The sequence below is a fragment of the Cygnus olor genome, chromosome 5 (genome assembly GCF_009769625.2).
Source record: "Cygnus olor isolate bCygOlo1 chromosome 5, bCygOlo1.pri.v2, whole genome shotgun sequence".
NCBI classification, from domain to species: Eukaryota; Metazoa; Chordata; class Aves; order Anseriformes; family Anatidae; genus Cygnus; species Cygnus olor.
Window position 1 is genome coordinate 56,420,046 of NC_049173.1, and position 27,703 is coordinate 56,447,748.

Consider the following 27,703-nt stretch of genomic DNA (forward strand, 5'->3'; position numbering starts at 1 on the left):
ACTCCCCTGTGCAGTGAAAGAGGAGCAATTGTAAGAGGGAGTACCTAAGAGTGGTTCTGTCAACACCAAGTCTTTAGTTGCTGTGATGGTAGTGCAAGGCAGTTAAAAGAAACACTAAGAAATGTCCCCTGTATAAGCTTGCTCTCAAAAGCAACACGATGTTTTAAGGGAGTTGTACCACAGAATTAGCTTCTACCAACAGAAATGAAGTTGAGGGGCAAACAAGGAGCATTTAGCAGAAGTCCTGGCTGAAGCTGAAAGCGGTGTAAGGTGGATCCTCTGCCTGACTACTGTGCTGTTTGCTAGCAGCTCTAGCTAATGTCCCATGAGTTGGAAAAAAACAGGGATTAATGTTACATCTGTATGCAAAAGAATCAACTACAAAAATAAATTTGATCGGATATGATCAATTGATACTGCGTACAAAAGATAAGTTGAGAAACACTATGGGGGTTGACTTGTTTTTGAGCATTTTTCATAAAATTAAATATCAATATCATTTCACTTGTATTTTTCAAATCTGATCTATTGTATTTGGCTTCAAATACAATATTAAATTATTCACATGAAAAAATGTAAATGAGAATTTGTAACTTGTTTCTGGTATAGTAAAGATTTTTGTAACGTACTAGTTGTGAAGGGGAGACTTCTAAATTCTGTATCGTTAATGTTTCTCAATTAGTTGTACTAAAGTGTATTATTAGGCTATTTCTCATAAGTACAAGTAAAATAGAGGATGACCGGAGTGATAAAATTATAGCATTTTTAATACATATTTTTCAGTGGTCTACAGAGCAATCTGCTTTGAAAGAAATTGAGGTATAAGAGCAGGGTTTGCTCAAAGAAGCACAGCAAGGAATTTGTCAGATGTTTTTAGTCTCAAGAAATAAAATCTACTGAGTCTGAGTGACTGAACTCTGTAAAGGACTTGATTCTGTATACAGACAGTAACCACAGTAAGATACCGCAGTCATTTCAATGCAGCCTGGTGCTTATTCTGAGCAAGTTTGCCATTTATGTCATTACACTTGGTGACTCATCTGCACTGCATCCGATGATGTATTGATGACGCATACATCTGACTTCGTCAGATTGCCTGAGTGTTTCCTTTGAGCACTAGTATTCTTTATAGATGTGCTTCCCACTGTTGAAATTGGGAGTTGCAAATTCCCTAAGCATCCTAATGATGGCTGAAGCAAGTAATACTTGTATTTTCTTTATTTAACTCCATTTCCAATATCTAGTTGGCTTCTATACGTCACTGGGAGTTGTAAAACAAAACAAAACAAAAAAAAAACAAATGAAACACCCACAAAAATGTAGCGTCTTTTACATCAGAAGTATTAAAAAAAAAAACACAGTATCTTTCCTGAAAACTGGACATGCATGTAATGAAAGATGATACTGCTTCAATCAGCTGTAGTTTTGTCAGGGAGGATCAGCCTTGCTTTATTTGTTGAGTATTTAGTCAGCAGTCACTTGCATTTGGTATCTGCCACTTAGAAATAAAAGATTCCAAGTGCCATAATGGAAGGAAAAAAAGGGGCTCTACTATTCTAGAGAAAGGGAGGGGTTTAAAACTGAGGCCAAGATAATGCATTGAAACTAGCACCTAACGGTTTAGTTCTTGTGGGGAAAAAAGGTAACTATCGTACCTTTAGATTACAGTTTGTAGAGCTTAAAGTTGTAGAAAGCTAATGAGATTCGGACAGGAAGTTAGCAGTGTTACATGTGGTCCACACTGCTGTAAATCAAATGATTTCTGGTTGTGGTCATCAGTGATTTGATCTAGTACTACCGAAACCAACCGCAAAGCTCCCATGGTAGGTATTTTTGAGCAGAGCTTAAAAGTTCTGCTTGAGCAGAGCTTAAAAGCATTTTTGTTGGCATTACTCGAGTTTGATTCTGACTGACTTGAACAAAAAATACTGAAACAAAAAGTTCTTAAGGAACTGAGTTGGGACGGAGTGCTCTCAAAGCATGGAGGCTCTTCGGAATCCTACTTCGTGCACCCCCCTAATCCTTTTACACTTTTTAATAAAGGCAGTGATAAATTTCAAGACATGGAAATTCACATGATCTCATCTCCTAGTTCTCGGAATATGAATATCCTGAGTAACAACTGCTTTTGCAAGTCTCAAACTACCTGAGTTTTCCTTAGGCTCATTACAGTCCAATAACGTTTATTTTGTGAGTAGGATTGCTACCACTGAAAAGGGATGCATGTAAGTAGAAAGACAAATTGAATGCTTACAGCAAACAACTTCTCTGTGGTGTTTTAGGATATGTAATAGAGCCAGCAGCATGCATTTATTTTCAGGAAGTGTAATTGATCTTCCAGACATCCATCCTGAACATTGGGGAATAGATTGAAGTTGACAGTTGGTTCTGGTGAGTTATTTGGTTCTCAGGTTAGCTGTTCACAGTAGAGGGACAACTGCTGGAACTGCAGAGAGTCTGCTTCTTAATTGCTCAAGGCTGCATTAGAAGAATTCATCACTACCTCCAACAAATTGCTTTTGGAAGAGAAGCTACTTAGGCTTGTGCAACAACATATTAATAATAGTAATCAATAGTGAAATACACTTAAATAAAACCAATTAGAAGCTATTAAAATATCATTTCACAAGGAATATCCTATCAGTATTTAAGTGAGAATCGGAGGCTTCTTTGTGAACTGAAACATTACTCTTCAGAAGTAACAAAAACATGTGAACATAATTGACTTTAAAAAAATTTCAGCCCATGTGCACACAGAGCACAGGTCTGTATTAGAATAGATGAGATGTACAGTTTTACTCCCTATCCTGAGAAACTTTTCTGTTATACAGATTCAATATTTTATAAATGGACCTCTGCACTAGTTGGTTTTCCAAGTCTTGCAGAGATCTCAATTTCTGCAGAGCCTTCAGGCTATCTGACTTGCATAGACGTACATGCTGTGTAGAGGTTCAGCTAGCTGGGGTAGTGGCTGTGCTTCAGCGTGGCAAAGGAATGCTTCAGGCAGTTTGATGCAAAATGAGGGATTTAGCATAGAGGGACATGCTGTTTAGAGTAGTATGTGCTCCTATAGTGAGACAGATTTTGGAACTAGAGCTCACTTTGGGCTGCTCTGCAGGTGGGTATGAACAGATTTAATATTGAACCTGGGTAAAGGTAGACTTTAGATGGTGAAACGTGACTTGTTATGCTTGCGTTTAATCTAAAAGTCAAACTTCCAACAGATGGTAGGAAATCTCAGTTTTAGGAGTGGAGTGCCTCTACTGTGATCTAAACCTAAATGTTTTTGTCTGTCTTCTCAACAATATACAATAATGAGAATGTTTTGTTCAGTTGCAGACAGTGTGCTGTTTGTCCTTGTCATGAAAAGAGCAGAAGACAGTCATAACAAATTGGTCACAGTGAATGTTGTAGTAATTGTATGGGCTAAATGGCTGATGACAATTGCTCCAAGATAAAATGAACTCTGTACGATTGTCTTGTTTTTTTTTTTTCTGAAGAATTCACTGGGTGTGTTGTTCACTGGAAAACAGGGCAATTCTGACCTCAGGGGATAAAACTGAGTGGTTTTGTGATGCTGTGGTTCTGTGCTGGTCTGCTCTTGAATAAATTAATACTTACAGCTGGAAAATGGAGCACCCTTTTCAGTAAACATGAATGATTCCACTAAACAAAAATAAACACCCATCTGTGAATAATAATAAATAAAAGCTTAAGCCAAATGAATAAGAAGCTACATTGTCACTTTATTATTTTTCTTTTGTTGCTGCATATGACCTTTGGTTGAGTGGAGGTGTTTCTGTAATGCTTACCTATTCTGACAGATAGATCCAAACTCATTTCCTCCAATGGTTAAAAAAAATAAATAAAATAATGAGAATATTCTTGCTTTTGTGAAGTGCAAAAAAGTACAGACAACACAATACCAAGCACACAATATGGTATGATGAAGCACTAATCACTGAAATAAAATATGTATGTATAATCATCTGTTAGGTATATATTGCAAACTATCAAAATTATAAGGCAGGTTACTTATGATAATGGCACTATTGTTCTCGTTTTATACCATGGAGATTATAAATTCTTTTTTATTGTTGTTCCCTTCACCAAAATGGTACCTTGTGTATCTTCATTTTAACAGTAGGAAGAATCAATATGGGGACAGAATTGCTCAAGATCAGCCAATTCTGTCTTCAGAACTTCCTGTCAGCTTTACAATAGGTAAATGTTAAAATGCTTAGTCCACCTTGTCATGTCTCTACTTTTCTTGAAGCAAAGTCGTGTTATTGGGGGCAACAAATGAATGTATTCAAATGAATTTATTGGAACAAAACTTTGGTTTCCCATCTACTGAAGGAGAAGCAGTAAGTTTTAGTCATGCTGACAATATATGCAAGCACAAGATGAGGCCTGGTATTGTTTAAAAGTAACAACTGACATGGTGGAAAAGTATGCATATGTGAAGAAGGGAGAAGAGGAATAGGAGAGGCAAGGAGGTGATGGGTAGAGATAACATGACATGAAAAACTTGATATGCTTTTAAAAGTAGAGAAAAAGTAGATATGAAGGACTTTGGTAAGAATTGAGTAGTTATTTGTAGGTTTAAACTTGTAATTTCAAGAAAAAAATATTAAGGGGGGGGTTGAAGGTGAAAGCTGGGTTTCTCTTTCGAAAACTACTCCAAGATAGCAAAACTGAAGTTATATCTGTCCTAGTCAGAGTCCAGATGGACACCATTCCAAGTTGATTATAGTGATTTCTCTTTTTCTTTATAAACAGCAAACCATGAGCAATAGCGGTTACTTCACCCTTCCGTGCAGTCATGCATAACACTCTTCCATATGCATGTGTTTCACTTCACCTATAGAAATATAGGCACATTCCGAAGAATTTTGGAGATATCAACTGTTCTTTCCAAAAAAAAATACCCGTTTCTTAGGGTTAATGGTCTTGTCTGTGACACCTCAAAGGGAAATGCAAGTTATAGAGTGGATTCATAAACCTATAATATAACAGGCTTTTGGTTTTTAGATTTTTTTAAATTAAAGGATAGTTGCTGAGAAAGTACTTTAATCATCAGTGATTGTTGTTCATCCTTGTTAGAATTGTAACTTGCTAAGACGTTTGCTAATGACTTTTTGAATTAGCTGCAGAAGACCAGGCTGTTCATAGACTCCCTGACCCAAAGAATTTGGAAATGATCAGCTTTATTTACCCATGACATATGAGACTGAAGTACAAAAGAAAACATAAGTCTGTGTCAGAGGACTTAAATTAATGAAGATGGGGGTGGGAGGGAATACAGAACTGATAATGTACTGAAACTGAAGCATGACATCAACCCCCCTGTGGTTCATATAGTCATGAAGAAAGTATACTGACTGTCAGAATCCATGCTCCTTCAGGAAAAAAAGTAGTATAAAATAGATCAGTAATTAGCAAGGAAGTTGGAAGTTATTGAATTTGTTTTCCATCTAACTTTGTCAACTCTACCTGACTTCTGTATGGGCATTTAGAAGATGGATCTTTGTTAGTCTCAGAGAACGAAGTTTCAAAGGTTCTTTGACAACTTTGCTCACTTCCTCTACAGTGTGTGTGCTTCATTAGTGTATTACTTCTGTCTGCTTAGGTGTGTAACAGAGACTTAGTCAATGACAGTACAATTTACGAAGACCCTGGCTCCCAGGAGCTTTTCCCCATTGGGTTTCACAGAAGCCAATGCAAGATTAACATTCACAGGACCCTTTTGATCCTGTAAGAAAATGCAAATGAAGGACCAAGTAAATTGATGGGGTAGTACAGACAAAAGCACTTTTTTTTATGTGTAACCTTATGAATGGCTACCAGAAGGTGTTTTGGGGAGTATGGCTAAACATTTGAAAACCAGAGATTAAAGATGAGTTTTCTATTGAGACTTATTTTTCCTGCAATTTCTCTTTGGGATTTGAGCATGAGTTGTCCATTAATTTCAGTAGGCCTAGGTTCCTAAGAGTGCCTCCTGTTATTTTTCACTATTTACTTGGTTGAGAAAGATAGGACTCATTTGTTACTATTCTACTGAAAAACAACTTTTGAGATCCTGGTGTGAATAATTTATTTAAAAAAAAAAAATCTCTACCTAAAGTTATATTTAAAAAATCTTGATGAAACACTTCAGAGATCAACAGCCCTGAAATACTGCTGTGAAGGATCGTCTCCTTTCCTGGGCACTTAATTGTTGAAAGAAATAAAGGTTGAGTTTTCAAATGAGATGTAATGTACTTTGCTTAACATAAACTTCAGTATAATTGGAGCCATCACCTCCTTTAAGGTATCAAAACCACATATGACAGATGACAAGACTCTTAAACAAGCCCTCAAAGGTTTCTCTAGACTAGAGCTACAGATTTTCAGGGCTAGCATGAAGCTTGTTAGTTCATGACATTAGTTTGATAGAGTGCAATAGGGTATTAAATTGATTAAAAAAATAAAAAATACCCAAGTCTGTTGTTCTGGAATTTTTTTGTAATAAGTGCTGTTATGCCTACTGTACATGTATCCTTGAAATAAATCATTTGATGCTGCACACAGAAGACTGACTACTTCCACAGCTCCAGGTATCCCCGGAAAATAAGTGGATGCACCTCAAATTGACCTCTGAAATTTAGGTCCAGTGTAAGGCAGCATGTTCTAGGCATAGCACCCTTTTCTTCCTCTTAGGAGTTCAAAAGTAGGTTTTCTTGCAAGCACTAACTACTAGTTTGTTTCTTAATCTTTTTCATGTGCGTATATTGGGGTTATCTGCCTGGGTTTCTAACCAGCAGAACATGAGTGTTTTTGTAGATGTTTGTGTTTTTTTTCCACCCTCCCTGCTTTCTGGCAAATCAAATCCATGGGAAAAACTCTTCCTGGGAAAGACTCTTCCAGCCCTCCTGCTTGCAGCAAGATGCTCACACCCATAAGAAAGCCCCATCAACTGTAACCAAAGCTTTAGTTCGAATACTTTAAATATTTAAGATGCCCTGCCTTATGTTCTTGAACAACACGTAACTAATGATCAAAACAAATACAGTGTTTGTAATTTGTGGCAAAGATCAAGTTTGTGTGTGTGTGTGAGCCTGCCAGAAAAAATAACCAACTGCTAGAAATAACCAATTAGATTGTCTGTAACTTTTAGATGAAGCATGATGAATTAATAATAAAATTAAGCTAATAAAAGAAGGGTGCCTAGTTAAAAAAAAAAAAAAAAAAAAACAAACAGTGGATGTCTTTCTCTGTAAACCTAAGTCATATTAACCTTGTAATTTGCATGCGTTAAATTTCCTGATTTTTGTCCGTGTATCTGGAAATGGGAAAACTATTTTATTTGCTTTTATAATCACTAGAATAACCCAGGAAAAATAGCTTTTCCCATTTCATCACTACTTAATGTAGATAAAGAATCAAAGTTATGGAAATGACAAGATGAATTCATCCTACCATTCTTTTGTTGTATAGCTGGGGTTCATGAATACAAACGTGATTTACACCACTGGATTTGTTATCTTATGAAGCTAGAGATCCAGCACCGCTGTAAGTTACTGCAACTTCATGAAATCCGCAACTTCATGAAATCCTGATGTATGCTTCTATGAAAAACTCTGTTAAATTCAAAAGTTGTGTTTTAAATTAATTTTCAGAGGGTTTCAGGATTTGAAAATTGGGTATGCTTAATAAATATTTTCTTTTGAGCTTGCGGGAAGGTGTTTGCAAATCTTAATATGACAACTCATCCTGGGATTCAAGGGTGAAATTTTGTATGGTAGTCAGGTTGGGAGTTCTTAGGTAGGGTCTGATATTAAGTATGGTTATTCTGAGGAGAAACACTGAAGACATAGAGGCAGACTTTCTTCGTCCTCCTACTCTCTTAGAGCCTTACAGCTGATGCAGAGGATGGGGTCACAAGGGTCTGTCCTGTCCTTGAGTAGGACAAATGCAGCAGCCCTAGCTCCTGGTCCTTTAAACCAGGCTGGTGCTCTGCCTCAGCATCAGGAGGTGGCTGTTTTCGCATTCTTCATATGCCCTGGGCCGTTCTGTATGTTGCTCATGATGCACATATCTCTCTACAAAAGTTGTTATCTCAATGTCCTAAAAAGCTTTTGGTAAAATCACTGTAACTGGCTTTAAGGAGGAGAGAGACTTGACTTGATATGAATGGTAGGTTACTTTCCTAGATCAAAACCAATGAAATTGGAAAAAAGACTAAAAAATGTTGTTTACAGCATGGGAAAATTATTTTCTAATAGAACTTGGAGCACAAAGAAAAACTTATTAATAATTTAGAAAGGAGTAATAATGGGCGTTGAAAAAATTGGCTGCAGACAATAGATCATTTGGAAATAATGGGGAGGCTAATGTAGAAAAACTCATCAGAAACAACTGGCAGATTTAGGGTAGATAAATTTAAGAAAAAGTCTGCACAATAGAGTTAAGTTATATAGACTTACAATTGCTACATCAAAGTTCCTGCAGGAAAAGTATTTCATTGTTCTTTTAAGAGAACAGCAAACACCTCAGCTGCTCAACGCTCTCCCCCCCAAAAAACAAAACAAAACAAAACCCTACTGAAATCATTAACTACTTTACAAGAATTATAATGGGAGTACACCTATGTCAAGAAGCACCATAGCATAAGACTAGTACACCAAATAAACTGAAAAATAATTGATTTAACAGAGATGAGGCTTAATACTCATTTAATGAGATGTTTTCTTACAGAAATTCTTTTAAGGGAACTGATTTGTGCAGAATATCAGATGGTAAGGAATTAATTAAAATGGTTTGTATAAGAATGTGGCTGTTAGTAGAATAGGTTAAGAGAAATAAATAAAAGTTTTCAAGTTTGTTTTATTTAGACATAAACTGTAAGCCTCAGAAAGGAAATTAGCTAGTAACTGAAATTAACTTGCCTGTCAGAATCCTGAATAGCAGTTATCGAGTTACTCCTATGAAATACCAAAAAAAAAAAAAAAAAAAAAAAAAGGCAACTATATAAAAATTGTTTTTGTAAATCTGGTATAATGTTTTTTTCTAGTTTGTAGCTCTGAGAATATATGCAAAAACAAAGCTCTGAAGCATATCACCTTAGTTCATTTTTGAGTATGTTTCTAACTGTATGCTGTAATATCTATATTTTTTAAATCCTGTTACAGTTTTCAGGCTTGCAAAGACCACGTTTCTGTTAACCTGATAGTATAGTTACATGAAAAACATCTGTCAATTATTCAGATGATTTACAATTATTTACTACTTACAATGAGATTTTTATGCAGCTGACTAGAGACCTATGCCACTTCTAAGGAAGTTATGCAGCAGTGTTTATTCATCACCACCTGCTGATTTGAGAGCAGCAAGACTCACAAATAGAGCTGCTATATGGCTGAAGAATATGAATGCCCAAAAAGGAGAATGGCTAAAGAAAGGCAAATATATACTGTGTATGTGACATATATATATATATATATATATATATATATATATATATCATCAGTAACATGCCAATTGGATTTGAAAGGTATATTGCCAGGCTGTACGAAAACTATAAGCAGTATCACCTTGTATAAAATTCAAATAAAATTCTATTTTTTCAATCTACATTTCTGTACAAAGCTTACTACCTGAAGACAAAAAGGGCTAAGATTTTGACTATTTAGTTTGAAAATGTTTGTTTTCAGGTGACTGGTCTTCTCCACAGCTTTATGGACTTTTTTTTTTTCATCTCATTTCTTTCTCCAAGTTTTTTGTTATCCATCCACCAACAAGTACCTTTTAATTTTTCAAAAAGATGTTACTCATTATTACCAAGAGAGACTGGTGATTCTTAATGAGTCTGATATATGGCATAATCCTGCCAGTTGCTCAGTGTATTTGGCACTTACTCAGCCTTGTCTGCTTCTAGCAAGAGCTGTACTGCAAGGCAGCCTGAGTACCTGAAATCCAACAAGGTATTACTCTGCCTAAGATGGAAAATAGATTTTTAAAAATTAGAAACTCAAACAAAATGGATGAGTGGTTTCAGAAAACACTTTTAGGCTGGATGAAAGTATTCAGGGATATCAAACCTAAACTCCAAAGAGTTGTACTCTAAGTCATATTTATTGATGTTCTGCATATGTTCTTTGCTAAATTCTAGATCACTCGTCATTAAATGGGGATTTCCAAGTTTCAGAAAGTCTAACAGCTCAGGAGATCAAAGAGCTTCCAATGGAGCTTGGTTTATTTTATGTATGCATTGGTATATTTTTCATTTCCTAAATAAAAATAAATGTACAAATGTTCAATTTTATTGGAGTGGAATTAAATGCTCCTGTAAGTTAGAATAGCACTAAGATAAGGGTTCAGTTGTTTGGTTTTTAAGGCATTGTAATTACTCCTAGTATGAGTAATTTAAATAATTGAAGTGGAATGAGTGTTTTGTCTCCAGTTAAATTAAACCCATCGCAGTTACCTAAGCTATCTAATCTTATCTTGCTTCAGAACATTTCTGCAATCAGGCTCAGTCAAGCCACCTGAAATTATGGCTGTAAAGGTTTGAGCAAGGTTGGGGAGAAACAATGATGTGTTATTGAATGTGTAATAATAACATAGTATAATTTCTAACTATAGAAATGTGGTTTTAAGACTCTTGTACTCAGTACTGTTCAAGATTCTGCAGCAGGCTGAGTAGTTCACTTTGTGGAAGGATGCCAAGGGTAAGAAGTTGAAGTATTAAAGAGTTTAAAGGTTAGTATAGGGTTATTAGAAAGATTTTGGTAAAGGAAGGGATCTTCTCTAGATGATGACAAACACAAAATGGGAAGTTTACTTCCCTAAATCCTATACGTTATGGTTCTTGATCATATAGTCTGCTATCACGTCAACCTTTTGGTGGGCTTCATGTGGTAGCTTACAGTCCTCTGACAGATTATGTAATTAAAGATAATTATATGCCTGGTTTGTAACCTGGAAAACTTATTCTTTCTGTTAAAATCTGATGGAATGAAGCCCAATTAAAAAAACTACAATAGCAAAATCTTGAACCATCTAACAATAAAGGTCATTTAGTATGAGAATATAAAGATCAAAGAAAATATGTGAAAGCTGAATATGGAATAAGTTATCAAATTTCTTATAGGAATGAGTAAACTAAAGGAAACCACGAAGTATTAACTTGCGTTTTGCAGATACACAGTACTTTCTGAAGTTATTCCTACTGTTTATAAACCTTTTAATTGTCAGATTTTTTAAAAAGTGTTTTGCACGTGAATCTTCACTAGCTAAAGAAAAATGATTAACTCAAGGATTGTATAAAAAAAAAAATCAAACAATGATTCTTCTTAAGCTAAGACTTGATTTAATGCACTGTAGAGAGTAACCATCTAAAATGTCCTGGCTTGGCCTAGATAAATAACAAACATCACTAGGAATGCTCTAATAATGTATTGAGTTAATCTTTGTCACACCTGTTCTGTTACAGATAAAAGTCAACAGCCAGGAAGGTCTCCGTACAGTATGAATTGATAATAATTCTTTGTTTACCATTTCTAACGTATAACCTCCCTTTGTGGCTTCTTAATTCTATATTGGACAACACTCCATATTAATGTATTGCTTCATACTTCAATTTGACTTATATTGATAATGGGCTCACCTTCTGGAGAGTCAAAAAAAAAAAAAAAAAAAAAAAAACACAACCCAACAACCTATTGTGATGGCAACCTAGCTGCAAATCTGCTAGTTTGGAAAGGGACACGAGGATTGTGGTGTTTAATTTTAAGGCTATAGCAACATGATATTAATTTTAAGGCTATAGCAACATGATACTTCATCCTTATCCTCCAAGAGTCTCAGTCCACTAATTCTTTAACTGTGGCTTAAAAAAAAAAAATAATCTTGTTATACCTTTCATCATAGACAAGTACAAGTCTGAAGAGTAAGCAGAAATGTCTAAATTAATATGTAGATCATGTGTTCTTCTATTTGTAGAACAACAACAAAGCCGTTTACCTTGTTATTGTTTTTTCTCCTTTCCTTAATTTAATTTTCCTATTTAAGTCATTTACTATAGGTCAACCTTCTGCTGGGTACCTTGGCTACAAGCAATAGTCAAGATAATCTCTCGGTCACTTATTTAAAAATATGAAAAGATATGCTGCTTTAAGTGCAGAGAGGTTTGTCTTCTGAGAGACTCGGAATATAACCTTGTAAAGACAGAGCGTTAGAACTACCGGAGAAATGCTTTGGATTTGGTGGTGTATGTTTTCAGTGAAGCTGACATTGAAAATTGAATATAACTACAAATTTAGTTGAAAATACAGGAAAAGATAGTTCTAAATACATAATTTCATAGTTGTATCTCACATTTAATGTGTGCAGAATCTGAAATGTGTCTAAGCAGAACTTTAGGAAGCTCACTATCAGTGGGCTGAGCAATGTATTATCACCTACGAGGTACTGTATGAATGTGCTCAGTCTTCATGTCAGACAAAGGGAGCTTAAACAATTCAAGTGCCATTAGAGGGTAGTGTTCTGTATCATGGTAGGTACTGTAGGTCAGTGTATTGTTTTACTTGGCTTAGGCCACAATGAAGACTTGTTTTTCCTTGCGAATTACACTGTAAAGTGCTTTTCCTGCAGGTCTTTATTGAAATGCAAGTGTGGACCACATCAGCCTACCTCATGCAGAGTTCAAATAAATGACTTTTCCACAGAACCTACCGTGGTTAAAAAACGGAATTGGAAAACTGCATAGTTACATAGATAGAAACCATTTTGCACGCTGTTCTTCAATGTCGACCTTTGCATGAGCTCATTGTGACCCAGTTTTGCTACGACAAAAAAAATCATATCCCTTCTCCAACCTTCTAACCAGTGGTAATAAAACTAGAATAGTTGTTAGACATACAGGCTGTTGCAAGAATTGATGTTCCTTGAGAGAAAGCAATGATCCACCCAGCAATAAGGTGACTGTTTGGAGCTTTTCTTTTAGATGTGTGCCCTGATATGGTCCCTTGTGTCATTATTGGTTTCTCCAGCATAGCTTTCCATCTTAATGCTGGTCTATTTTCCTTTTACTTTCCCTAATAGAAAACTAGGTTAGGGAGGAAAGATGGGAGTAGACAGAGGATCTGTTGCGATGATAGGTGTTGTGTGCTTGTGTTACTCTTAAGGGATTCACGTGTGAATATTTTTTTCAGATTTTAGAATATCTATAAGGACATTGCATGAATGAGTGCTGACTTTTAATTATGAATGGAAATAATAAAGCAAAAAGTTTGTTCCTGTAAATAGAAAATATATCTGTCTTGAAGAAAATAACAGAATAGTCTATATATCTATCTAGTTGGTTACACAGGGTTTTAGTGTTACAGTCATTTTAACATCCATTTAAGCATGGGAATTTCAATAAGATTTTGGAGATGTCTGAACTCTGTCTTGAGGTATCTTGCCTACACCCCTTGTTTAAACTTTTCCAAAATGACCTTGCATGAGATGAGCAAATGTGACGCCCATCTACAAGAAGGGCCGGAGGGTAGACCGGGGAACTATAGGCCTGTTAGTTTGACCTCAGTGCCAGGGAAGCTCATGGAGCAGATTATCTTGAATGTCATCACGTGGCACTTGAAGGGCAACCAGGCGATCAGGCCCAGTCAGCATGGGTTTATGAAAGGTAGGTCCTGCTTGATGAACCTGATCTCCTTCTATGACCAAGTGACGCGCCTGGTGGATGAGGGGAAGGCTGTGGATGTGATCTACCTTGACTTCAGTAAGGCTTTTGACACCATTTCCCACAACATTCTCCTCAAGAAACTGGCTGCTCGTGGCTTGGACTGGCGTACGTTTCGTTGGGTTAAAAACTGGCTGGATGGCCGGGCCCAAAGGGTTGTGGTGAATGGAGCCAAATCTGGTTGGAGGCCGGTTACTAGTGGAGTACCCCAGGGCTCAGTGCTGGGGCCGGTCCTCTTTAATATCTTTATCGATGACCTGGACGAGGGGATCGAGTGCATCCTCAGTAAGTTTGCAGATGACACCAAGTTAGGTGCGTGTGTCGGTCTGCTCGAGGGAAGGAAGGCTCTGCAGGAGGATCTGGATAGGCTGGAGCGATGGGCTGAGGTCAACTGTATGAAGTTCAACAAGGCTAAGCGCCGGGTCCTGCACTTGGGGCGCAACAACCCCAAGCAGCGCTACAGGCTGGGAGATGAGTGGTTGGAAAGCTGCCTGGCAGAGAAGGACCTGGGAGTACTGGTTGATAGGCGGCTGAATATGAGCCAGCAGTGTGCTCAGGTGGCCAAGAAGGCCAACAGCATCCTGGCTTGCATAAGAAGCAGTGTGGCCAGCAGGTCTAGGGAGGTGATTGTCCCCCTGTACTCGGCTCTGGTGAGGCCTCACCTCGAGTACTGTGTTCAGTTTTGGGCCCCTCGCTACAAGAAGGACATGGAGGTGCTCGAGAGAGTCCAGAGAAGGGCAACGAAGCTGGTGAGGGGTCTGGAGAACAAGTCTTATGAGGAGCGGCTGAGGGAGCTGGGATTGTTCAGCCTGGAGAAGAGGAGGCTCAGGGGAGACCTCATCGCTCTCTATAGGTACCTTAAAGGAGGCTGTAGCGAGGTGGGGGTTGGTCTATTCTCCCACGTGCCTGGTGGCAGGACGAGGGGGAATGGGCTAAAGTTGTGCCAGGGGAGGTTTAGGTTGGATATTAGGAAGAACTTCTTTACTGAAAGGGTTGTTAGGCATTGGAATGGACTGCCCAGGGAAGTGGTTGAGTCGCCATCCCTGGAGGTCTTTAAAAGACGTTTAGATGTAGTCCTTAGTGATATGGTTTAGTGGAGGTCTTGTTAGTGTTAGGACAGAGGTTGGACTAGATGATCTTGGAGGTCTCTTCCAACCTAGATGATTCTGTGATTCTGTGATTCTGTTTTTTTCGCACTTGTGAGTGCTTTTCCCTTCTGCCCTGCAGCAGTCTTCACGTGGCAGAAGAGGGCTCGTTTGCCTTTTTCAGTATGTTACTCCCTATCAGTCTTTTAGGTTTTTCAGTTATCTTTAAAACAGGCTTATTCACTCTTCTTTTAAAATTATTACTTTGCAGTTTTAACAGCTTTTGTATTTATGTGAACATAATTTTACATCCTGTTTCATCTAAAGAAAGTGTGGACTATGTTTTGGAAGCATGTTCAAACCTCTTACCTTATCACTTTGGTTGCAAGGTGAGCTAGAGAAAAAACAGAGCTTAAGGATTGCAGCTTGATCTGGACTGGGCCAAAATATATAAATTGAATCAAAGTCTAATTGATAATAGACATCTTGGGTGACATATGGTACATCCTAGGCTTAACCAGGTTCTTAACAATGATAAAATGGTGCATTTTATGAAATGTAGAAATGACATGAAAAGTAATCTTAGATGCCACAGCTCTGAAATGTAGTTTTTGTTGATTTGTATTGTTTAAAGATGAAGAAATTGTTGTAAGGTAATTAATTAGAAATACTATGACTTTGATTTTGATTTGAAAGTCAGGAATGCTAAACAAGTTTTTGAGCATTATTTTCTCTTGGTACCATCAAAACTTAGATTTATGTGAAGTTTTTTTTTGTTTGTTTGTTTGTTTTTTTTTACATTTGGGGTGTTGCATTAGTTTGTTCTATTTTGGCTCCTACAGTGCACCTTTTGAGTATAAATGCTTTGCAGAATGGCAAATGATGACAGGAATTGTGAAACCTAAACAGCACAAATGGATTACTGTTATTCCTTAGTTCTTGACTAAGTTAAGGCATTTTTTAATCAATCTTAGGTGAAAACTATTTGAGAATCGTAAAGGTATCAGGACTTATATTTTCCTAGCCTTTCAAAAACTCTAATAATTACCTACTTTGTTTTTGGTGACTACCTAAAGGTCTATTGCAATACCTGTGTAGGACTGCATCATGCTCTTGCTGAAATGTAACAGGCAAAACAGGGTATCATCTATCAACTTTCTAGACAGATGTTTAAGGCTCACTGAAGACATAGAAATATGTTAAACCTCTTTTATCAACTTGATTAATTCAATTAAACATTTGCATTCACTGAGTAATTTTTTTTGGGGGGGGGGATTGATACTGGATATAAACTTGCTAGTCATTCTCTAGATTGTCAGGACTTCATTTTTGTTTTTAACTAAGGCGCATTTACTCATACACTGTCATTAATGAGATTGCAGCTTGATAGCTGATTCTTCTTTCATATAGATTAAGGGTTGGAAACCAGAATTAGACTCAAAGCTTTGTAACCTAGTACTGTATTAAAAAGCCAAAATAAAACCCAAACAAACCCTTCTCGATATCTAATCAGATGTGAACAGTAACACTCATGAAAGAATTGAAGTCCCAAGTTATTTTGGGTTGGTTTAAGTAAAATGTTTTTTTGGGGGCATTGGTTTAAGTAAATGTTTTTCAGCAGTATTTTTTGTTTTTTCTTTGGAAAATGTAAACTAAATAAAAAGCTTTCTAAAATAATTTTTAGACTACTTTAGACTCCCCCATCCCCCCCCCCACCTGCATCTTTTTTTTGTTGGTGTTGAATAACTCAGTGGAAAATTACTAAATGACCTCAATAATGCTAATTGAAATTAAAAGGTAGTGACACTGTAATTAATCGAGTGTTCAACTTTTGTATTAGTACTTTTAAAATATGCCTGGTATTTTTAAGTAGATGTCTAATTCAATATACCTACAGGTTTTAATTTGAAACTACAAATGAGTAAAGAAAAAGAATTCCTGTGTTACGAAACCTTTTAGGTCAGATTCTGAGAAAACAGTGATTTAGCTGAATTCAGTGGAACTATTAAGGTTTTCATGAGCTCAGTATCTTTGTTCTGAGCTTATATTTTCATTGTCTTTTTCAGTTTTCACTGTAGATAGGATCACAGATGGCTACAGAGAAGTACAGATGCTGTTTTCCTACTGTGGTTTCCAGTACTGCACAGGGAGGCAAATGCAATGACTTAATATCCAATTTTTTTCAGGTAGATCGAACAAAAATGTCCCTGTCATACTCGTTTGGTCTGCTTGACTGATTCTTTATGCTGTTCATTACCATACATTTGTATGGACTGTGTAAGTTTTAGATGATGAATGATATGTGCATTAAATGTATGTACAATTAGTACAATAAATATATTTAATGATGTGGTAGTCTGATACGACTGCTTCAGACGGCATTTACTTTGTGTTGAAAAAATGGTGCAATTGTTCTGTTATAATGCAGAGACCTGCAAGAGTTTTTAACTATGCAATTATAATATTAGTGTGACAATCTCACTGTTGATGTAATGCAGCAATTTTCTCTGAATTCCCATTAATTCTATATTTATGACATATTGATACGATCTTGATAATATAATTCTAATGCATGTCATATCTAATAAAATTTGATTTAGAGCTGCACTTTTGTTAGCTTTTCAAGAACTATTTCATAGGGTATAACAGAAAACAGTTGGAAATATTAAGAATTTCTCTTTATTTTTTCAAGGAAATCCAGTTATGTGCTAGAGCCTTACGCTATTTCTGCTTTATTGTGAAAAGCTATGCAGACTTGTTAAGGAGAGGGTATGGAAAGGCGCCTATGTATATCGCTGGTACAAATGAGATCATGCAGCGTGTTCTAGTACAACTCTGAAGATAACATGGAACATTGTCCTCTGCTCACAGTCTCTTACAGTATCCTCTTTTGGCCATAAAAGCACTGTAACTACTTGTTTATTGTGAAACAATAGAGTAAAGTAAGCAAAATATAGAACAAACTGGAAAGCATATTTATGAGCATCATAAATAGCTATAACAGTTGCAGGTTGACACAATAAAAGTACTGTTTATGCGTTTTTTCTACACTAACAGTAATTATACTGCACGTTATCTAAATCTCCAGTTATACTTTCTGTTGAGATTACTCACGATGGTATGTAGCACGAAGTCATAAATAGTGTAACATGGGATTCCTATTGAGGAGCTTATCAGTCGTAGCTTCTCTGTGATTCCCTCCCCCCTGCCCCAAAAATGACTCAAGTTATTTCACACCATAGGTTCCTAAAAGGTCAACGGTGCTCTAATTATATATTAATTTATCAAAAATGCTTAAGTACTGTGGGCATATGAGTCTCAGTAGCGTGGATATCAACTCTGATATTTGGATCGTTGGGATATTTGTCAAGTCCAACACTGAAATAGCCTATTGACTTAGTTGTAATAATTCTCTTGGCTCACGTTCAATCTCATTAGAACCGTAGAAGGCCAAATGCTTTACAATAATTGGATTTAATTTCTTTCTAAACACTTCTTTATTTATTTATTTATAACTGGAGGTGAGTTAGGATTCAAATACAGTACTGAGAGAGGAGATCTGTCCTATATGTAAGTATGGGTGCCCGCCGGCCTTTAATGTTTTGAGGGGAAACAGCAAGCACGTTTGAAATGACTAAAAATATTTTGAGAAAAAATATTGGTTTAGCTTTTTTAGTGTTCTTTATTCAGTGCCTTAATTTCTGAAAGAAAATTTTGTGATGCTGTAATGAATTGATGATAAATTACTTGATGCTCCACTGAACTGATGGTAAGTATGATATATTCAGCTTAAGAAGAGAATTCTTAAAAACAAACAAAAAAAACCAACATGTTTCTTACATTGTGAAAACTGTTCTGTTCTCACACAAGGTCAGACCAAATATGCATTAGAGAAGTCCTCTTGAACTCAGACTTGAAAAATAATAAAATTAAAAAAAAAAAAATTTGAAAAACAATTAACAAGTTCTTACAGAAAGTTTTAGCATGCTTCTGACATATGTTGAACCTTATACCCAGAGTAAGTCCATCCATTGCGGAAGAAGTAGGAATGATTCCTGAACCTTTCAGGGCTACTCAGATGTGACTGAAACTTATTATTCTTGGCTTATTTTGCTGAAAATACTATTAAGCTATTGTTGCCTAGCCTTTTCAGCTTTTAACCCAATTAGTCTCACAAATGAAAAAAAATCTTTTTTTTGAGAATTGATTTTAATTTTCTCTGGGAGGATTACCAGTATCTTTTGTTTTACAGAAATCAGACTTAAGCAACTTAACATTATGTATTAAGCAAGGCATTATTTCAGATTTAAACAATAAATAATTCTTTAACTGCTTGTGTGTGAATTGTCGTATTGCCTTTGTATGCACATATTCTTTCTACCTTCGGCGTATAATACATGTTGACTTCAACTGCATTCAATTTTGGTATGAGATGGCAGATTTGCCCCAAGGTATCTAGTAGATATAAGCAAACCCCATCTCTGAGATGCTGAAAAAAAAAAGTAAGTTCTGAAGCAAACAGCTGCTGCCTTGAAACACTGTTTCTGAAAATGTCTTAACTCGTTTTTTTCTGACATTGGTGAACCTGGTAGATTTTGTGATTTAGATTTCAACTAGTCTAGTAATAAAATGAGAAGGCTTGGTGAAACCTTGGACTTGGTGTGCTTGATAATATGTTGTCTGAATAACACAAGTGACAGCATCTCCATGTTATAGGGATAACCTGTTTTAGGTATGTGAGGGGCTGTTATATTTATAACAGCTTCTGCTTCGCAGACTTCCAAACACACACACATAAAAAAAAACTCTTAGTTTTTCTTAATAGTAAATAGTGCACTACAGGTTATTTGTATATGTTGAGGGCTCATCTAGTTCTTAAACTTGTACAACTGCATCAAGAAGTAAAGAAGACTGGATTTTCCTATTACTGTTTTCTTTCAATTCCTCCCTTCTTTCTAGCACATGTAAACTGTAAACTTATAGTGAAGTGATTCAGCACTGCTGACTCAGTGGTCAAGAAAGAGAAGTCGAGAAATTCCTTACTAAGTTGGCTTTGCTCTTGTTTCCTACCTTCTGAAATCCTAGAACTTTTGGCTATAAGTAGTGGTTGGATCAAGTCTTGCTGTCACTACCAGAATTACTACAGTTGTAATATTACATAAAATGTAGGCTTTCCATGTGTAATAAAGCTAGGCAGCAGTATGTTAAGTATGTAATATACAATCAGTGCTGTTTTGGACAGTGGATAAAGAAGTTTAACAGAATGAAATCAAAAACTTTTTTCAATAATCACACACCTGTGAAATTGCTCGTTTCTCTGCACTTCAACAGCAGACCCCAGTGGGCTGCATGGATTTGCTAAAGGTGCATGGGATAACTTGAGTTGAAAATCTAGCCTGCTCAAAGCAAGGGTAATTATGAAGTTAAATGTATTTATTTTATTATTTAATGAACTTCTGAATCGACTGGTTCTTAGCTACCAGCGAGGAGCTACCTTGAAAATATTTTAGAAGTTTAAATGACCTTCAAAATGACTTTGGTAGCAGCCATTTCTGAACTCTGAAATTTAAGCTATTATTCCTACACTGATAGTCAGGGCATTTTTCTTTTTGGTACTAAAGTTAGGCACACTTCTTGGGCAGTTGCATCTTTCTTTTAGCTGAATACAGATGAAGTTTCAATGAATTCTGAGTTCATATTTCTAACTTGCTATTTTTTTATAGGATGGTATTTAAGCTTCTTACTGGAAAATTAATTTTAATACTTAAAAAAATAAAATGTGATGACATATGAGGCGTCCTCTAAAGGTGCTCGTGCAAGTCCGATGAGTTAGCTTTGATTCTGAATACTTACTATTCCATGTGTATGCTTGTAAGAGTAATAATAAATATCCTGTCTCACCTGAAACACATACTTTTACATGCAATTGAAGGTGGTCTTAAAGAAGAAACTGGCAGAAACTCGTCCATGTTTTACCCACTTTTGTCACTCATGTGCCTTCCTTTTCCATGCAGACAAGTCACGAGGCACCATTCAGAACAAGGGGATTCCTACAGTATTTATGAAAGCATGTGTTGAAATTTTAGCTGTGAATCAGTCACTCCAAACCTATTATCTCACAAAGTCATTTTTGCTAATACGTCAGGTCTCAGTCACAAGAGCATTAATACAATTAATGTATGCAGTTGATGTATGTGTTTATGCTGCTTGTGTTTGTGCAAGTGGATATGAAATACTGGGCCCAAGTACTTTCCAATATTTCACCTAAGACTTCTGTTTTGCCTTTCTGTTTTGGTAAGAACATTTTGCTCTTCAGCATCTTAACACATGTACTGAGAGTTCAGTTAAATCAAGGAGTATTTCCAAAGGCAGAAACTCAGTCTACTAGGTAAGGGAAGAATGAGAAGGTGGAGTCGGAAAAACAGGAGAAAAAGTTGTAAAAATAAGATTGTCTTATTACTATTTATTATTATTCAAGTATTTTAGACTGGTTTGCATTTACTGGCTCCTACTCTTCCATCTTTACAGGAGGAGCAGTTCTTACAAGCAAGATTCTGGATCGCTAATCTACACAGGTCAGTGCTCCTGAGATATTTTTCAAAAACATACAAAATGTAACTGATTTAGGAACTACTAACATAAGGGGCAGAGAGAGATAAACTCCCATTGGTGATGTTAACCAACCTCCTAATAAGGCTGTGCGTGTGGCAGTGTAACAGAAAGAGGAGACAGTTGCTTTCTCAGTTGTCAGCAAAGAAGCGAAACTGGCTCATGTAGGTCTTGTTCCTTCTGCTCCTGCTTAACAAGCATTACCGTCTCAATTACACTGGTGGCTATTTTGCATCCCTGAGGTCTGCGATATGTCCATTACCTAGCTCATAACAACTATCCTTAAGTATTGTTGCCTGCTTTTTTATTTCCTGTTATTTAAATTTCCTATTATTTAAGTTGCCATTTATCAGACTTCAAAGATTGTTATTACTTGGGAACTCAGTGTCTAGTATTTATCCAACATATTGCAGTTCTACATCTTACTATAAAAGTATATCAAGTTACTGTTCTAGTTATCTATAATGATGCTACAGTTCAACAAAAATAGATGTATGTGTGCATTCATGTATCTATGTTTGTATACAAACATAAAATAAAATCTGGCATTCTCTGCACTGCAGTAGTGATATAGCATCTAAATCATAATACAATCTGCTTAATAGAGTATTGGCCATGATATTGGGATGATTGAGCTCTGCCCGAAGCTTTGCTTCAGTCATAGTCTTTCACTAATAATAATGATCCTAAAAGCATACTGAAATTAAATGTATTATATTTTCCGAAGTGTCGTGCCTTTATTCTTCTGAAAATATTCAGTGTAAAGTCTTGTGAAGACTTCCACATTGACAATTTTGTTGTTGTACAACAAGATATGTTAATGGGCTGCTTCATTAAGTGCATTTATAGAAATTTTGTATCAGCACATACGCATTCAAGATAACTGAATATCACATACGCCATTACTTCATGATTCTTTCTTTTTTCTTACTGCTATTTCCAAAGAATGAAAGTAAAATTGGAACCCCTGCTAAAATAGTTACTTTATTTAAAAGAAAAAAAAAAGGCATAAGTGAATGTTTTTCTGCTCTGGCAAACGTAAGCGTGTACTATATTATTCAAAGGAAGAGAGAAGATTTCTCTCCCTAAAACAGGTTACAGTCTTCCCATATTATCAGTGTATTTAGCCAAACTTGCAAGAATCTGTGTGATGACTACTTGGCACTTCTAAGGAAATGTATAATTTTTCAGTTTCATAATAATTGTCCCATTGTTTTATTCTTATATATATTTAATGTGTAGGTATTTGTACAAGAACATATATAATCACCTTAATTCTTCTTGCTATGCTAGGAGAGTGATTATATATTCAATAAGACTGTCAATAAATTTAACCAAAAAGGGGAAAAATTTAATTGTGAGAGAAAATAAAATATTTTTAAGTTGTGTGTGTAATGTTTTTATATGGAAAGTTTCTATCAAAGCTCTTTGAAGTTTGTTATGTGTCAATGTGATCTTCCACCTTTAAGTATGCATAGCACCAAACAAATACACTTTGTAAAGCCAAGAAATTCTACAGTTCTCATTTTTTGTATAAATGATTATTTTCTTAAGGTGTACCTCATGCTGTTAAGATAGATCTCCTCTAGAAAAAATAACAACAACAAAATCTCTGAAGCTCAGGATCTGGGTTAGTTAGTTGTACTGGAGGGCTAAAAGGTTGTCTTTTTATGCTCCTTCAGGTGAACAGCTTGAGCACAATCAAGTCTGACAACAGTAGCATTTAAGATTAAGTGCCTTGTCCTTAATTGTAGAAGAAGTTTGCCTCTAAAACTCCAGCTTTTCTTATATCCTACCTCCATTCACCACTGAGCATTTCCCTTAAGAGTAATACAACTTCATCTGTGCATATTAGGGTTGCAGTTGCTGTAATCCTGGGTTAGCTGCTGCTGCGATTTAATAGTCTGGTTGTGTACAGGCTGTGCCTAGGCGGACTGAGATTCCCCATTCCCATATCATGACCTCAGATGGGAAAATTCGCTGGAAATACCTTCACACTGAGTCCGAGGTGTTCATAGGCTGAAAATGAGCTGCAGCATTATTTTCTTAAAGTATCTTCATAGGATATTCACATGTGAGTAGGACTAAAGTAGCAGTGCTGGAAAGCATGAAAAGTTCCTAATTGTTCAGTCAGTTCTGATGAAGGTGGAGAAATTATGCCAAGAACAGTAAAGTGACATCTGGGTGCTGCCAAACTACTTGAGCTGGTGTCACCCAACTTCATGTTGAGTTCCTCTCCCTTGTAAGGATGGTGAGAACCTTGAACAGAAACCAAGACTTTGCAAAAGGCCTCTCTATTGATCTGTCTCCCCCTCACCCCCCGAAAAGAGGCAAAATTTGAGATTAATTCCTTAAGTTGCAAAATTCCATGATGTGTGTTAAACATGCTTAACTTTAGTCATAAATGATTCTCTTGTGATTCTCTTGATGTACCACTGCCTTCTCCTGCCTCTTCTTCCATCTTGTATGTGTGCATATAAAGGAACGATAGAAGAACTTTTAGCTGCTCATTCTTAGGTGCCTGAGAGGTGCCTAGTAGCCTGGGAAGGTTGGCTTTTTCTGGAAGAGAAAATGACAAGCTGACTGCACTTTTTATGACCTTTTTACTGTTCTGCCATAAGTATCCATGGTAACATGACTGTTTCTTTCATGCTGGTATTGTAGCATCAAAATAACAATAAATGCTGATTTAAATTAATGTGATTGAATAGAACTTGCTACTAGGTGTGCTGGAAGAAATACTATACTTGGGACACAAACAGAAGTTGTCAGACATCATTTTAATCTTTTTTTTTTTATTAATTTTATTAATTCAGTCTGTATGCCATGTAAGTGCCTTATTAAGGGTCAAACTTTGCTTTGATACAATCCCAAATTACTCCTCAAACAGTTGAATGCAATGACGCTCCAGCTTATGCTATGGAAACTTTTATGCAAGTGATGTATAATGTAGTTTCTGGATGCCTTTCGTATGACCCCCAAAACACATAGACGGCCAGAACTCTCTCTTATGATGATCAGATCTTGTTCACTTGTAGACCAGTGTGTTTTTTTTGTAGCATGTAGAAAGTTGATTTTGTTTAAATGATGTGTTCTTGTATGATTTGCCATCCAGCAAACTTCACTTGTGTCAGGGAAGGGAATACTTAAATTCTGAAAGCATCTTTATCAAACAATGTAATTTATTATTTGTTTAATCAAGATTAAGTAAAAATGGACAAAGTGGGAAAAAAAGTCTTAAATGTTCTCAAAGTCTTATGAATTGTTTCTGGTGGCTGAAGGGTTTTAGAGATGACATCAGTGTTTCCAAAATATAATTTTGTAAGCTGTTTGTGTTCTCTGAACTTGATGTGGTAGTGGGGTGAATGAATATATAATGGAAATTTAACTTGTGAACTGTAACTGCACAGAAGTGATACCTTTCCAGATCTAGTCTGGCAGGCTGATTTGTAACTTGACACCTACTTCAAAAAATTCCCGCCTCTGTCTCATGAATCTTGTACATATTCACTTCAAACAAATGGAGACTGATTATAAAATATTGGTGTTTCTTTAATTGCATTTTCTTTCTTCTTCCAGGAAGAATTCCTAAGATCTGTTCTGCTACTACAACCTTAAAACAAAGTGCTAGCCACTGCGTTCTCATCCCTCCCTGGCTGCCACTTAAACGGCGAGTACTAACAAATCCTTCAGGACGAGACTAGAGCAGCCAGCGTGTTGAATAATCACAGGCGATCAGGCTGTGGGCTTGCAGCAGCAGCTTGCTGCCTCGTGACATCACTCCTGGAGCTCAAATCCCACTCCGAGCTCCCTCTGTTAGTCGGTCCGTTGGTCTGTCTGCTTACACAGAGCCACGGACCTCACACGCCGGGCAGGCAGCTCCCTCAGGCAAGGCTCAGGAGCTGCTGGGAGAAGAGAGGGGGTAAGAGACAGTGTGAAGAGCGATTAGTGGAGAACGGAACAAAACAGCGGAGCTACAGGATGAAATTCATCTGTGCTTATTACTTACTGCCTCTTTTTCCTGCACTAGTCTTCAGCACTAGGTGAGTACAGAGAGCTATTTTGTGTATAGTTCTCCTGTTTTGTTTGCTGTTTATTCTTTTAGATCAGTATTCCCAAGAGAAATAATACATATTTCAGCTTGTACTGGGGTAGTAAGTTTAAAGTGCAGTTATCATTTTTGATTCTTATCTTTCCCCTTACTGATCCTCTGAGGGATACTGAATCTTTTATTTGGCCTTTCTAGGCTTTTTATGATGTAAAAGAGCTGCTCCAATATAAGTTGACCCAGAGCTCATGAGGTGAAGGAAGACAGTTAACAAATATAAGCATTGTATGTGTGTATCTATCTATATACTCACACACACACATATATATACAGCAACAATAGCAAATACTCTGCTTCACAGGCAATAAGGAAGCCAAAGACCTGAAATTGAGAACATGTTAACGTTTCCCCTATTGAGTGTGGAAAAACAAGTACTTCAACAATCTCATCTCAGTTGAGGCTTTTGCATCTGAACAGAGACCTAGGGCTTAGCTTCTTTACTGTCAAATACAGGTGAGATGTTGCAGTATTATATCAATGTTAGGAAATGTGTTAAAAAGTTACTGCAGTCTAGAAGTGTTCCTTTCTGTGCAAGTATAATATATCACTGAGAAAATACAAAGAAAATCTATTGCAGCCTAAAAATAAAAGCTGTTCTGACCATGCAGTGTTCTGATAAGATAATGCGTATTGCACAGTTGCTCAGAGATGGTATGTTCTCTATGCTGTGGATATAACCTGTTCGGCAAAGGGAAGATAACATCAAAACACTCTATTTCATTGTTTCATTCATAGATGAAGAGTTAATGCCAGGTGTGGAGTAGATATGTCCTAATGACACTGTTCTCAGTTCAGGCTGCTTATATTCCAGTTGCTTCTCAGAAAATAAGCCTTAATTTTAAGGACGGTATTTCTCTGCTGTGCTAATAATAAGCACCCTATCAACTTATAAGTCTGTAAAGCATGTTATCAGAAGATAAAGGCATTTTTTAGGGAATTGTGTGTTCCTTTATTCTTGGTCTTTTCTTGTACAATGTAGAATGCTTATTTAAAGTGTCCTCTACCCCCCCCCCCCCAGCATTTCATGTTTCAGATCTTAATTGTTTATAGGGTTAGAAAAAAAAAAAAAAAGTGCCTGCTAAGTACTCAAAGTAAGGTGTTCCAGGAGCACATCTCTGTACATACTTCAACCCAGGAAAGTGATAACTATAAAATCTGAGTGGGAAAAGACCTGAATGCAGGGAGAAGTGAGGATATCAAAATGCTTCAGTTATTTTATTATTTCACTCCCTTGGGGGGGGGGGAGGGGTATAATTTTTCTGTAACACTTGTGATTTAAAGACTGCAGTGCCAGTCAGTATGAACAACTCCAATGCTCTTTGAAATATAAAACTCAGAGGAGAATTGTAACATACAGTGATTCAATAACTTTCCTTTCTGATTTAATAAGCAGTCTAAGGAAACATTCACTAGCAGCCAAGTGTGAAACTTCTTGTGAATTCATATTAATAGTTCTACTCACTTGAAAGAAGTATATTCTTCTCTGAATTATGCCACAGTTTAAAAAAAGGGGGTGGGTGGGGTACCAAGCCACTTCTTGCAAATGCGAGTTTGCATCTTGCAGGGTTTTGTACAGATTAAAATATAGTGAAGAGATGTGAAAAATGAATATAATTTTTTATACTTTATAGGTTTTGTGAAACGCCAAATAAATGACTTCAGTGTTCAGGGGACTGACTGGGACAAGACATCTAGTGTAAAACCCCAAAACAAGTGCCTTTCATCTCTATGAGAAAACATTTTTCTGTATAAAAACATGTTTTGTAGCTCAATTTTTCAATTTTAGTCATGTTCCCCCACTCCAAAAGAAAAAAAAAGTTGGGCAGAATATGAAGAAGTTGAAGTTGTCATGTGAGTGCTAATTATGAACAGTATGAGCTGGATTGTATATATTCTTAAGAGTATAACTTTGTGACACATGATGATTTGTGTTCTTATCAAAGTGAGGGATGAAAATGATCAGTGTGAGAAACTCCATTTAAAATTGCCCTTGAGTATAGTATGTGCTGTAATGTGAAGTTTTGCTTTTGATACTAGATTGATCACCATGTTCAAAAGGATGTTGGCACTCTACCGTAGTACTGGTGATTTACAGAATTCTGGAGGTAGTGGACTGTCCTGGTCAGCAGCTGCCATCAGTTGCCTGATTTTTAACTGCCTTAGTAGAACGTAGAG

At 36.5% G+C, this 27,703-nt stretch overlaps 1 protein-coding gene across 3 annotated transcripts in view; it reads left to right on the forward strand.

Annotated features, from left to right (window-relative positions):
• Positions 1 to 27,703, forward strand: part of LUZP2 (leucine zipper protein 2) — a 261,711-nt gene that overhangs the window by 38,239 nt on the left and 195,769 nt on the right. For all 3 annotated transcript variants that reach the window (XM_040559468.1, XM_040559471.1, XM_040559470.1), the window contains exons 3-4: positions 21,340 to 21,386; positions 25,000 to 25,463. In XM_040559468.1, coding sequence (XP_040415402.1) covers positions 25,402 to 25,463 — 62 coding nt within the window. In that variant the 5' untranslated portion in view covers positions 21,340 to 21,386; positions 25,000 to 25,401. The remainder of the gene's footprint in view (positions 1 to 21,339; positions 21,387 to 24,999; positions 25,464 to 27,703) is intronic.